The sequence below is a fragment of the Labeo rohita genome, chromosome 12 (genome assembly GCF_022985175.1).
Source record: "Labeo rohita strain BAU-BD-2019 chromosome 12, IGBB_LRoh.1.0, whole genome shotgun sequence".
Lineage (NCBI taxonomy): Eukaryota > Metazoa > Chordata > Actinopteri > Cypriniformes > Cyprinidae > Labeo > Labeo rohita.
In genome coordinates, this window is record NC_066880.1 from 13,797,456 (window position 1) to 13,812,824 (window position 15,369).

General features: G+C 32.8%; 1 protein-coding gene across 10 annotated transcripts in view; it reads right to left on the reverse strand.

The window, feature by feature from the left end:
* arhgap12b (Rho GTPase activating protein 12b) overlaps window positions 1–15,369 on the reverse strand; it is a 67,446-nt gene that overhangs the window by 16,420 nt on the left and 35,657 nt on the right. For all 10 annotated transcript variants that reach the window (XM_051124236.1, XM_051124238.1, XM_051124239.1 and 7 more), the window contains 4 exons: window positions 3,959–4,219; window positions 1,499–1,639; window positions 1,334–1,414; window positions 670–795 (listed from right to left, as the gene is read on the reverse strand). In XM_051124236.1, coding sequence (XP_050980193.1) covers window positions 670–795; window positions 1,334–1,414; window positions 1,499–1,639; window positions 3,959–4,219 — 609 coding nt within the window. The remainder of the gene's footprint in view (window positions 1–669; window positions 796–1,333; window positions 1,415–1,498; window positions 1,640–3,958; window positions 4,220–15,369) is intronic.

Sequence of the window (15,369 nt, forward strand, 5' to 3'; positions counted from 1 at the left end):
TAAAATAAACATAATTATAACAGGATAAAAATAAATGGAAAATATATATTTTGGTATTCCACGTTCTCAACTATCCTCTAAGGGTATTTACATTTACATTTTTGCATTTTGTAGACACTTTTATCTGAAGAAATATACATTATGTTAAAGGTGTAAATTTTTAGCAGTTACAAATTATTAGGAATAATTTTGCGGGAATCAAAGCCATGATTTTGGCATTACTAGTGCCATGCTGTCTAGCTTCAACAAAAGCATCCAAAATAAAAGTAACAATACTGTTTATAATATGTACATTTTTGGTTAACTGTGTGAACTGTATTAAATCCAATTAGATTCAAATTAAAATCGCAACATAAAAAACAAACCCAGAATCTGAACATAATACAAGGGTTAAAATAATAATAAATAATAATAATAATAATAATAATAATAAACAGTATTTTAAATTATAATAGTGACAATGTTACTGTTTTTACTATATATATATTTTTTTTACTAATTTTTACTATATTTTTTAACTAAATCAAGCCTTGTTAAACAAACTTCTTTCAAAAACATTGTTGACCCCAAACTTTTGAATGGTATTCTATGTATGTATAAATATTGCACAAAAGAGAACTACATTTTGTGCTTTAGTTGTGCTAAAGAACATTTGTTTGTGACGCATACCTTGTCACTGATGTCTAACACATAGGTGCTGTGTCTCCACTTGGTCAGCACAATGGGCTCCTGCTGCTTCCTTTCCAAACTGTGACTCTTCGGAGCGTTTTCAGAGACTGGAGGAGAGAGATTATACTGGGAACAAACAGGAAAGAAGAAAGAAATGAGAAAGTGATAAATTAAACCGATTAGTGATGAGAGAAACACAAAATACAGCAGAGTCACCACAAAAATAACATTCAGGAGAAAAATTCTATTAGTTTATATACAAAACAAGAACTGGCAGTGATAAAGACACAGAAAAGTAAACAAAACAGTAGCTGAAGTACCTCTCTCCTCACTGTCCACAGCACCATGTGCGGTCAGATCCCCTCCTCCGAACATAAGCCCCCCCAGAGTACAACATGTGTGTATATGTCAGATGTAATAAGAGCGAGAGGATGTGTAATATAAGAGAAGCGTGTGCTCAGATAAACAGTGTCCAGCAGCGACTGCGGCACTAGAGACACTGATCTCAACTAACTAGATTAAGGAATCATGGTTACTTTTAGATTTTCCCAGTAAACCTCCTACTTCCTGGATGACACTAGAGCTAAAGCAGTCAGTGTTTGCACATGATCTAAAGACAGAAGAAACGCTGTGTGGGTATTTCTGAGGAAAAAGTTGAACTTACTTTTGGTAACTCCCATTCTGAGCGGGACCCGTCAGCGCTGTAGTAATACGGCCGCCCTTGTTCGTCCACATGCTTAATCCACTGGCAAACAAAAAGAGATTTGTTACACTGTGTCTCATTTATAACAAAAAGAGATTTCTGTATGTAAGCAGCTCTTTCTAGCACCTTCTCATTGGTGTATTCAGACACATAGAGTGTGTGGCCATGTTCATCCAGTTCCTCAGACCAGCCTCTAGGGGGCGATCCGTACTGACTGTCCGACTGACTGGAGTGTGTGCTGGGACAATTCTCCTCAGAAGACAAATGCTGAAGATGACAGTGAGACAAGACAATGAGAAAAATGGCAGCAAGACAAGAGAACCCAACAAAAAAAAAAAAAAAATAATAATAATAATAATAATAATAATAAATTAATTTAATTAAATTAATTTAATAATAAATTAATTTAATTAAATTAATTATGTATGTATTATTATTACTATTAAAGAAATAAATATGAATGAATGAGACATTTATTTTATTTATATAATATTTTATACAAACCAAATGTATTTTGTTATCAGTAAAAAAATATATTATTATTTAAAATACATAAAATACATAATACATAATTTATTATAATTATTATTATTATTGTTTTGCTGTTGTTATTAAAATATAATAATAATAATAATAATTAAATAACACATACATACATACATATATACACATATATATATACACACATATATATATATATATATATATATATATATATATATATATATATATATATATATATATATATATATACTACTGCTATTATAATTAAAGTAGTAAGTATATTTTATACAAACCAAATGTATTTTGTTATCAGTAAAATTTAAAATACATAAAAAATAAAATACATAAAATACATAATTTATTATTATTATTATTATATTGTTATTATTATTATTGTTTTGTTGTTGTTATTAAAATATAATAATAATAATAATAATAATAATATTTAAATAACATTATATATATATATATATATATATATATATATATATATATATATATATATATATATATATATATATATATATTACTACTACTACTACTATTATTAAAGAAATAAATTTATTTTATACAAACCAAATGTATTATTATCAGTAATAAAAAATATATTATTTAAAATACACAATACATTAATTTATTATTTCTATATATTTATTATTATTATTATTATTATTATTAAATAAAGAAATATATTTGTAAACAAATTAGTATTAATCAGTAATAAAAATATATTATTGTTTATTTATATTATTATTTTTCAAAAAAATTATTTTTCAAAAAAATTATTATTATTATTATTATTATTATATTTAAAATAACATTATTAATAATAATAATATTTTTTGTTATTATTGTTATTATTATTTCAGAAATAATAATAACAATAATAATAATAATTAATAATAATGCTATTTAAATATTATTATAATAACTACCACTATTATTAAATATAATAATAATAATAATAATAATAATAATAATAATGTTCTTTAAATATTATTTTAAAAAATAACTATTATTATTTTTAATAGTTAATAATAATAATAATAATAATAATAATAATAGTACTAATAATGTTATTTTAAAAATATTCAAAGAATATAATAATAATAAGTTATTTTTAAGTAATATTTAAATAACATTATTATTATTATTATTATTATTATCATATTTTAAAATAACATTAATAATAATAATAATAATGTTATTTACATATTGCTTAAAGATAACTTCTTACTATTATTATTATTATTATTGGTAAAAACTAATACATTATTAAAACACATTGAATTTTATTATTATTATTATTATTATTATTATTATTATTACTACTGTATTATTTTTAAATAAACAACGATAATAGATGTAGTTGTACAATTGTAACAGTTGTAATAATAGTATACTTTTATATATAAACATATAATAATTTATAATATAAACATTATATACTCACATACATAATCCACATACATATAATAATAGCAAAATTATTATTATTTAAAAACCAAAAACACTTTCATACTGATTTAGTGCCAAGTCGCAGCATGTGTAACAGCAACTGTAACTAATAACAACAAAACATAGCACCAAACAACAAAGCATAGTCCCCCTTTTATTTTGCCCAAATTTATATTTTCCACTAGATGGCAGCTATGAACAATGAAACGAGTGAAACTTGGATCGAAACTTCAGATAGGGCAGTCCTAAATGAGTTCAGAAAACAGGTCAAACATTTTACTCTTGTAAACACAGACACACACGTCAGCTCTTACAGTAACCAGCACAACTTCACACAGAAACATTTGTGTTAAACAATAATCCATAATAACAGTAATATCCACAGAGAGTGAGCTGCTCCACTCTGTTCTGTGTGAAGCTGGGTCAGCGTCTGTTGAAACTTAAATATCTGAACAGCATTTTTTAAAGGCTTAAATATAGACTGAAGACCTACTTCAACTCTGGCCTAGTTCAAACGTTCACATGCACAAACATGTGGGCACACAGGCACACTCACATAAGCATTATTACATCACTGTAATCATAGCTGAATTTTCAACAGACATTTTTCCAGTTGTCCGTTACCTCCATGTCACCAGTGTTGGACGTGTCCCCGCGAGTGACCCCGTTGTCTCGTGAGCGGGGTGGTTTCCAGGTCCGCTCCTGAGTCATGCGGTTGTAATAGTAGTTTCGTCCACTTGTATCTTTGTGCGTTTCCCAGTCGCCCAGAATATGCAGAGGGGAGGAAGAGGGAACAGGTGGGAGGGACGACTGAGAGATCTTCAACTCCTGAAGATTAGTGTAAACAGGGGACTCGGGCCGACCCTGTCCGGTGGGAGATATGCCCTTTAGACAAAACGAAGGAAAAGAGAAGGAAGTTAGGGTAATGGAAAAATTATGTATTTTTTCATTCAAAAAAGTCATCAGTTCTTCATAAAAACTAACTAATACAATATATTTCTTCTTTTTAAAGTTGCAAGAGTGATTTCGTCAATAACAGTGAGAGATTTCCTCTCTTTTGTTGTTTGATTAACATGAATGACAGACAGCAGGAATATCAGACTGCTGTCACTCTAAGAGCTGACCGGATCCAATATACTGTTACATATGTGTTTTCTTTCTCAGCTGTTTGCTTTCACTTAGGACCTAAATTACTGTGTTCATGAGGATACTTGCAAAGATGAATATTTTGACACAGAAATGTTTGTATTTAACTGTTCAAAGCAGATAAAGCAGCAAAAATAACTCGGTTCAATACTCCCACGCTCTATGAGCACCATCTTCACGTCTCTCAGACAGCTCGCATGTAGCAAAACGGGCTCTCTTTCACTGCTGATTGCATTTCAACAGCTTATAATCACTGGTTTTTAAACATCAATGCATAAAAAATATATTTTCATAGGGCCCTATGATTTCCACAACGCGGAAAACGGGGACAGAATCGTGGAATTCAGTCCTAAAAATGGAATTTAAAAAATAAACCGGAACGTCACAGAATTTGCAAAAGTTTGGATGAATTAATCAAACGTAGGTCATTACATTTAAATCAAAACGCGATATGGACTAGTATCTGCAAATATTAAGCTGCAAACATATCATTTAAATAAGACTCTGTCTCTGTGTTTATGAATGGCGCAGATGCACGGATTTGTTTACTACACACCCTCAAACGCGCGACGCTCGCGGTGACTTCGGTGTCTGCCATCTCACTAAATGAGGACATAAATACATGAAAAACATTTTCAGAACTGCTCTAAGAGTAAGTTCATGAGCATTTGACCATTCCATTTGAGTAAAACTAACATTATATCATATACACAAAGAACTGTAAAAGTAGTCATGGCAGCCCGTCAAAATAAAAGTCCACTTTAAGACACTGTGCAGGAAATATATTACTTTTGTTCAACAGCCTACTACTACTACTAAAATAAAACAAACATTATTTTTAGGGTATAATCACACAACATTTCTTTCATGTTTTAATTTTAATAGTAGCTAAATCCCCTTTGTTTGCCAAAAACAAAGTTTGCTTAATTTTCAATAATTATGTAAGTAAGCAATTAAGTAAGTTTCAATATTATTATTAATGTTATAGGCCTTCATTTGATAACCAGAAAATTAAAAAACACAAAGTAGAATTTCTGAACGGGGGGTGGTGGAATTAATAACGATATTTTAATAATACATTTGAATAAATTAAGTATGCATTTACTAAAATTAGACAAACAGAATTTGATAACAATAAAACATATGGTGAGAAAACATTACATAGCGCCCTAAACGTAATTTTTGTTAAACTTATTTTTTTCTTTTTTTTTGCTAAGCTTGCATTCCGAGGGATAAAATACATTTTTTGGCGGGGTTCTCCTGGTAAAATTCGGATTCCAGGGGCTAAATATCACATTATTGGGGTCGCTTCAACCCGCGGACATGAAAAAAAAAAAAAAAAAACTAAAAAAAAAAAAAGCGACAACAGTGTTAAAAATTCTGGGCCAAAACCGCAGACTTGGCAACACTGGTAGTAGGGGTGTGCAATATTGACAAAAAAAAAATAATATCTCGGTATTTATTGATAACATTAATTAGAAGATATTTTGCTGAGTGTATTATTGTGCTGGTATCTTAAGGACTACCATGGACAGCTGACTTCTAATTTTTTTTTTTAAATATTCTTCATATTCTGTGTGGTGGTCAGTTCACACTGATAGAATTTAATCTTTTCCAATAAGTTTAAATAGATTTTTACCTTTTATGGCATTTTAACCTTTAAAAATCCATTTGTTTTTTAAAAGTGTGCATTATCTTTTGAGTAAAATTCTTACATTTAAATCGATGAATTTGAATGACAAGACATTTGGTCTGTTACCAAGCAAATTAAATCAGTATCAACAAAATTCATCTTTGCAATGCAAAAGAAACAAAGAAGCGGCATCTGAAGTGGCATTTAGATGCATTTACACACTGTTTAATGCAGGTCATGAATGCATTTAACCTGCAGTTACAAATGCATAAATAATGTTTTGATGTATTAAACATAAAACATTCAATACTGATATTTGAAATTATTTAAATAATAAAAAGATACTTTAAATGTGAAATTAAAACCACCAGCAAGTCACAGTTAATAAGTGAGTCATTGCGACTGAACTGCATCTTTTAAACAACTGATTCACAGAGACATAACGCATTTAGGCAATCCAATGTTTTCAATGCTGAAGCTAAAAAAAAAAAAAAAAAAATCTACGTTTTTATAAGCCAAGCATTTTTTATAAGCCAAGCGTTTAAGGACACAAATAGTTGTAGATGTCAGGGTATTTCACATTGGGCCATTCAGTTGGATCATTTCTCCAACAAAAGGAAAAGGAGCACTAGCAAAACTAGCCTAACAGTGTTTTGAGGGGGGGTCCACCCCTAAGCGTTCCAGGGGTAAAATACACATTTTCAACACACGGACATGAAAACCAATCCAGTGTTAAAGTAGTCCGATTCCACGTGAAAACCGTGGACTTGGCAACACTGGCCAAGAGAAACACAACCAGCTAATAAAACTCTTCCAGGCTTTGGAAAAACTCTGAAAGAGACATCCAAGATTCACAGGGAGCCCAAGAAACACCTGCCAATTATTTTACTGATGTGTTCTCAGTGAACAACTAGCTGGACTCTAACGCTGTAGCTTTAAAACACATTTTAAATGAGACGAAAGCATGAAGAGAATTCAATACAGTTAAAAATTAAGCACAGAAATATTTGCATATGTTTTTCCAAGATGCACCGAATGACAGGAGGAGCCAATTAGAAACCAGAACATTCCGGACGTCATTTGAATAAGTCAACTCTGATATGTATTAATCAGTACTGTTAAAAAAAAAAAAAAAAAATCCCTTACATAGATTTCTTTTTCTGGCTGGAGAGATCACACCATTGCTGAAATTTCCTTAAAATGTTTAATTTATAAGAAAAGCATGATAAAATAAAAACTAAACTGTTAAAGATTAAATACAATGCAAGTCTACAGAAAAACAGACGAGGTTGTCATTTAAAGAAATATTTTGATTTTAGAAACAATGCTATAAGACCACAAGTATAACATACTATTAAGGTTGCTTTTATAAAAAGTGTTTGCTAAATTAATACATTGTAAATGACAGTACAACAATTCAGTAGTTCAGTAGAAATGTCTGGTTAGTACAAATGAAAGTAATGAAGTCAGTCAATGAAAAGCTGTTCGATAGAGTTATTTTAGAAAGCGTCTCTACCTCATTATTGTTAGACAGACCACGTCTTTGCTGCTGTAGGCGCTTGTTATTTTGGTGTAACCCATTGTGAGCTTCACCATAATGAAAACAAACTACACAATACAAACGAACACAAACCAGACGAAAATTGAGAGACTGTAAACTCACATATACAGGAAGAACAGAAATAGAAGCCATTCTCTCACCTGAGAACATCAACAAAGTCACCACTGGCTGCTTAACTTCAAACCCTAATACTGTAAGTGACATGCAAGTTATAGGATATATATCTAAATACATACGCGACTATTAAGTGACCCGCCAGGAGATTCTCAAAACTTGGACGCAACATCTGAGGACCAGTCCAACAAAACAATGACTCGTTGCTAACCTCTAAAAAATTTGACACAATTCCTGTTTTTATGGAAAAGCTGTTGGCAAAGACCTCAAATACTCAGAGTATGTGGAAGAGAGAGAAAGAGGCCTGTTAACTAATCTATCTAGTCATGCATGGAAACATATGGGACTTCCTGTCATACTGAAATAATAAGGTTAATCATGATAATAGATTCAAAGCTGCTCCAACAATTTCCAAAGTCCTGTGAGACTGCGTGGCAAAACATTCCAAAAGAGAATCCCAACATTTCATTCAGCCAAGCACACTTTGACTGGCAGTCAAATAATAATTTATTTGTATAATGATCACTAAACCACACTGCGCTTGTTCCAAGTCGTATCACTACATGCTCTCTTTTAGTTTACATAATAAAATAATATCAGCTCAGATTAATATATCACGCCCGTGTACATATAACTGTATATTATACCTTGTTTAAAAGAAAAGAAAAGAAGCATTGCCAAATTTTAAAGAAGTCAGCTGCAGCGAAATGCAAGACTACATTTGAAATGTAATTATGAAAAAGATTTGTTTTTGTTTCTACACACATTCCAAGTGTATAAAAATGAATAACAAAAAAAACTACATACTAATTTAATAATTTAACGTAATATAATCTAACATTAAAAAAATAGTGGTAAATTTCACCTTCTGACTCCTGCTCGTCTCTTGAGTTGGTCTTTTCAGTATAATGGGGATACTGAAACTCTCCAGCTCAATATCTGCATACAAACCACAACCCTTGTTTGCATATCTGTCTCTTGCTTTGTATCAACCACATTGCATACTGTATCCGCAATTGAACAGCAAACTGAGAGAGACCAGCCTACGCTGCAAGAAAGGTGACCCAAAAATCTCTTAAACAGCAGTGATCATAAGTTTATTTCATTTGTATATACAATGTTTCAGTGTATGTACACAGTTGTGTGTACACAGAAACACAGAGGAATGTATTCAAATCCATGCTCAGCCACATGCCTCCACATGGAAATGTGTAGAGCACACCCAGGAGGAAATGCACAGCACGCACATATACTCAGCAGCAGCTGTGAGCGTCCGTGAACTAAAGCCCCTACGGCAAAAAATGAGATAGGAATAAGGACTCTTTTAAAATACGCATTTGGTTATGTTTGTATACATGCAAGGTCGAATTGAAATACTAGCAAGCACACATAAACTGGTTTCAGGTTATGAGGCGTTTGTTGTTCCAGAGATGTTTAAGATTAGATGCTCAGATATGGATGCTAATGAAGTCCTTTGTATTAAAGGGATAGTTCACTCAAAAATTAAAATTCTGTCATTAATTGCTTACCCTTATGTTATTCCAAACCCGTAAGACCTTTGTTCATCTTCAGAACACAAATTAAGATTTTTTTTGATGAAATCTAAGAGCTTTCTGACCCTGCATAGACAGCAACGCAACTGAGGCGATCAAGGCCCAGAAAGGTAGTAAGAACATTGATAAAATAGTCCTTGTGACATCAGTGGTTCAACCATAATTTTACGAAGCTACGAGAATACTTTTTGAGGTATGGGAGCCTGGGGTTGAACCCAATCAAATATTTCTGGAGAAACCTAAAATGTGCGTCTGCCCCCATACAACTTGACAGAGCTTAAGAGATGAAGAAGTGAGAAGAATGGAAGATAATTTCCAAATGCTGATGTGCAAAGCTTGTCGCATCATACCCAAGAAGATTTGAGGCTGGAAAAGTGCTTCAGCTAAGTACTGTGTTAAGGGTATGCAATGCAATGTACTTATTTCAGGTTTTTACTTTGTAATAAATTTATGAAGTGACAATTCTGTTTTTGCTCTGTCATTATGGTGTATGAAGTGTAGATTGATGTGGAAAAAAATTATTTAAAGCAGTTTAACAAGACAGCAACATAAAACGTGAAAGAAATGACGGGGTATGAATACTTATGCAATGTACTTATTTCAGGTTTTTAATTTGTAATAAATTTATGAAGTTGTGACAATTCTGTTTTTGCTCTGTCATTATGGTGTATGAAGTGTAGATTGATGTGGAAAAAAATTATTTAAAGCAGTTTAACAAGACAGCAACATAAAACGTGAAAGAAATGACGGGGTATGAATACTTATGGAATGTACTTATTTCAGGTTTTTAATGTTTAATAAATTTACGAAGTTGTGACAGTTCTAGCTGTTTTTGCTTTGTCGTTATGATGTATGTAGTGTAGATTGACGTGGGGAAAAAAGTAATTTAAAGCAGTTTAACATTAAGAAACATACCAAAATGTGAAAAAAAAAAAAAAAATGAAAATGTCAGGTTTTTAATTTTTTTTAATAAATTGATTAAGTTGTAACAATTCTGTTTTTGCGTTGTCATTATAGTGTATGAGGTGTAGACTGTTTGGAGGGAAAAATATTTAAAGCAGTTTAACATGGCAGCATAACAAAATGTGAAAAAAATGAAGGGGTATGAATACTTTTGCAAGGCACTTTTTATATAAGAATATTCTGCTATTCTCTTCTTCTAACAGGCCACTAGAGGTCCACAGTAGACCAATAAACCTTGCACCAGAGCAGGATTATGTGCAAACATGGTAACCTGCATTCCTTTCCCTCCTAAGCACCTCATTACTTATGACTATTGTGTTCGTGGTGTGTTTGAGAATAAAAAACAAAACAGAACAAAAGCGAGGTCCTGCATAAGCATTTCTAGCAGGTCTTGGTCTTGTAAAGTACTTTGATTAATGCTGACTGTACATTATCCTTCTCATTATACTGCTTATAAAATGAATAATTCAAATGGCCATTAAATATTGATTTCATTTGAAATAACTGTATTAGATTACATGCAGATTAAGGCTCAACAAGGTTCAGAAACCAACACGGCTATGTAGGCACTTGGCTCTCTGAGACAATGTCCATTTAAAAAGTTCAACGATCATAATAGAACAAAGTTCAAGTGCTAAATGCCATTACTGACCAGCCAGAAATAAGTATTTCAGAGAGGTTATGCATGCCACACACAAAAAATTACTTAAATGCTTTTGTGTGCTAAACTGTGACATACTCTAAGACAGTTACATAACAGAATGACTGTGTGAGAGTAAGGTACAGTGCAGAGAGAGAGAGATTTCACCAGGTTTGATAACAAAAATAGCATTTAATTTTGGCAAACTGGTTGCATTTGTATGATGTTATTCGTATGTTTTTGTAAAATCGACCAGTACTTATGTTCAGTTTTGCGGTTAAGGGTTTACTTTCATGCATGTTTTTACACTTTTTTTTTGACACTTTTTCTCCTCTTCTTTGTCCATCAAAAACTACCAATAACACAAAGACAGGCCTATCTCACTCCTCCTCCTGGACCGAGTATGGATGACCAGCGTAACCTACATTTCCATCTGACCGCCTGCAGTCAGGATGCATCCGCTCAGTCACACATTAGCACATCTGTGACATATGCAGAGCCACGCGGGCACAGCCGCCCAGTCACCTCCCCCAGAGCCCCTGGAGCCACATGGATGTGTGCTCAACCGAACACTAGGTCTATATCTACAGTTTGAGTCCGCAGTATCTACTGCAAGTGTGTCACGAAGGACGCGACCATACACACTCAAATCAATAAGTGTGGCTCCAGGAAGGCTGATTTAGTAGACAGCAAACTTTATGGGGAATTTTAGCTCTATTTCACACCTCAGCGAGTTTAGCAACGCTCAAACTCTGACATAGAGACAACCAATTAACCTTTAGGTCTTCGGCGCACAGCCTAATGCTCCGTGATACCACACACGCACACACAAACAGACCTCCCTACGCTCAACGCTGATGCTGACGGTTTCTATAAGACTTGATGAGAATATGAAATCTCAGTCAGAGCAGCATGATTAACAGCTGCACACTTTCGCACTGCAACGATGCTGAATGGGGTGAAAATGCAACAAGAAAATGTTTAAGAAAGTGTATCTGCAACGGGGTGTTTCCTCCGAGGAGGCAAGAGAGGCAGTGTCTCCTCAATAAAAATTGGATGAGAAAAAAAAAAAACATTGTGCAAAAAATAAACCTTTTTTTTTTTTTTCTTCATTGTTTTAATTTTTTACTTTTTTTATATAAAAATGTGGCATGCAGTTGCTACAAACAATTAAAAAAATAGCTTTGGTTCCAAGCTACTCAAAATATTCAATGTAAATAGTGATAATCGTAATTAATAATCGCAATTACAATTTCAAGGTAATAATCGACAATTATGATTTGTGTCATAATCGTGCAGCCCTACTGAGACATTAATTTAAATTTAATTTTAAAAAAATTAAAAAAATTAAATAAAATAAAATGGCCAAAACTGAGCTGGAATGATACAAGAGTTACATAAACACAAAATAAAAACCAAACTCATGATTAAAAAAAAAACAAAAAAAACAAATCTTTTTACTCAAAATTTTTACTAAAACCTGAACAGTCCAATAAAATATGTTTAGGGAAGTGCATCTAAATTTTTTTCATTTTATTACTTGTTGAGCTATAGTTGTATTTTGCATGGCCCATAAGAAACAGATAAGTCAATCTCAAAAGAAGATCTTTCTTAGAAAGTTTTGTTTGAATTTTCTGTCCATAAAACAAAAATCAGCAAGATACAATGTTATTTTGGACTAAATTTCAATGTAATACAGTTAAAGCATTCTTTAAAATAACTTCTGTTGTGTTTCACAGAGAAAATAAGAGTCATACAGAACATGAGTAGGCCTAAACGTGAGTAAATAATGACAGAATTTTCATTTTTGGGTGAACTATCTCTTTTAGACTAATTAGTTGTTCAGACTACCTATTAACTATCTGATTATTAAAATGTGTGTAGCTTTGCAGATACATAATCATATTTAGTGAATTTGGAGGTGAATATATGTGCGTGTTTCTGTGTAGAAGTGTAGAAGAAAAACCTGGAGGCGATGTGCTTTGATGGTAGTCCCAAATCCACTACGGCAGACGGTGCGTCCCGCAACCGTCCAAATCCCTGCGTTCTCATTGGTTCCCCTCATCTCCCCAAAAAACCCTATCAATTATTCAGAAATGTTAGCGAGGACTCCTAGTGAGCAACACTCTGTTCTCTGTGCTCAAACCACTGCTTGTGAATGAGCTAATGTCCCACATCTTCAGTCTACAGTCTTTCCAAACACAACTCACATTGCAAATCTAAAGCATTTCTAAAGAACTTTCTATCTTAACTGTTATCAATTCATGTTTTCCAGACTTTACATTTTTGGAAAGACACACTGCAAATTTTTGTCATATATATACACATTTTCTTTTTTCATACATACATTTGGCAGACACTTTGTGTTCAATTCATGCATGCCCTGGAAATCAAACCCATGACACTGGCATTGTTAGTGCCATGCTCTACTGTTCAACTATGCATACTTTCTAATGCATATGCATACTTTCTAATGTCAAACCCCAAATTGATTAATCCATAAAGTATATAGATATAAGATGACTCCATAGACAAACACTGGCTGCTTATTTTGCCTATAAGAGTTAAAAATATGGGGGCAGTTGTCACCTAATTTAGTTTAAATAATGAAGTTGTGGTGATCCTGAACAGAAGGACTGGATGGATGGTTCTTCCTTTATCTCTCTCTCCCATCCCCCTTATTGCTCTTTCCGTCTTTCTCTCTTTGTGTTCCCTCTATGTGCTGACCGATGCAAAGGCTTTAAAAACTGCACTACCGAAAGCTTAATTGAACTGACACGCTCTGCAAGACAAGTATAACTTTTCCACTGTTTGTATTTTTGTTGACATAATGTTTTTTTTCGAAGAGTTACAATATCTACAGAAAAGCAGACTGTAGCAATGGCAGCTTAGGTGAAACTACTAAGCCTGACCTGTAAAATCTCTGGACTGACCTTCACGGATAAATTGTTCCCTCTCTTGATTCAAGTATAGAGGTATACATAGACCTCCAGTGCTGGTAATACAAACATTTGTTTTTGAATAGTATAAATGTTGCATTAAAGGAGAAGTCCACTTCCAGAACAACAATTTAGAAATAATTTACTCACTCTCTTGTCATCCAAGATGTTTATGTCTTTCTTTCTTCAGTCGTAAAGAAATTATGTTTTTTGAGGAAAACATTTTAGCATTTTTCTCCATATAATGGACTGATAAGGGGCCCCGATTTTGAACTTCCAAAATGCAGTTTAAATGCGGCTTCAAACGATCCCAAATGCGGTTGTAAATGATCCCAGCCGAGGAAGAAGGGTCTTATATAGCGAAACGATCAGTTATTTTCTTTTAAAAAAAATACAATTTAAATTCTTTTTAATCTCAAACACTCGTCTTGCCTTTCTCTCCATGAACTGACTCAAGACAGTTAGGGTATGTCGAAAAACTCCAGTCCTATTTTCTCCCTCCACTTCAAAAATCATTTCAAAATCATCCTACATTGCTGCAGAAGTGCCAACCCAGTCTTTGCAAAGTGAACATGCAAAGATCATCAAACAGCATTAAAAAAAAAAAAAAAGGTAAAACAGCGATAAAGGGCGATTTCGAAGTTGAGGGAGAACATGAGATGGGAGTTTTTCGACAAACCCGAACTGTCATGAACCGGGACAAAAACTGTCCAGGCAGAGTAACACAAGACGAGCGTTTGGCATTAAAAAGTATATAAATTGTATTATTTTTATTAAAATAACCAATCGTTACGCTAGATAAGACCCTTCTTCCTCGGCTGGGATCGTTTACAACCACATTTGGGATCGTTTGAAGCCGCATTTAAACTGCATTTTGGAAGTTCAAAATCAGGACACCATATCAGTCCATTATATGGAAAAAAATGCAGAAATGTTGTCCTAAAAAACCTAATTTCTTTACGACTGAAGAAAGAAAGACATGAACATCTTGGATGACAAGAGGGTGAGTACACATATATGTGAATCTTTGTTTTGGAAGTGGACTTCGCCTTTATTTAAAAAAAAAAAAAGTCATTATTTTTGTTTTCTTTGCATTTTGTTTTCTGATTTCATCAAAAAAATAAAATAAATAAAATCAAGTAATCTATTATTATAAAAAGAAGGTATATTTCTAATGTAATGCTAATCGACAGTTTTGTCTGATGTTATAAAGTGAGTCTGCCTTAAAAACAAAGAGTCGGAACTTCCACCATTAGTTCTATGAACCATGAAAAGGTTCCTCTGGTGCAAAACCCCCTATTGTGGTTTGGAAGCACACTGGTCAATGCAGTCAGACAACATTACACTTTTCATATAACAGCACTTGCTAATCAATAACTGAGGCTAAGCTGTATTAGCACCACACAGCACAATATATCATTCATGCAATACTTGAACACACTCCTGCCCCTCCAGACACCCCTTGGGAAGCTAAGCCTCCTGACTA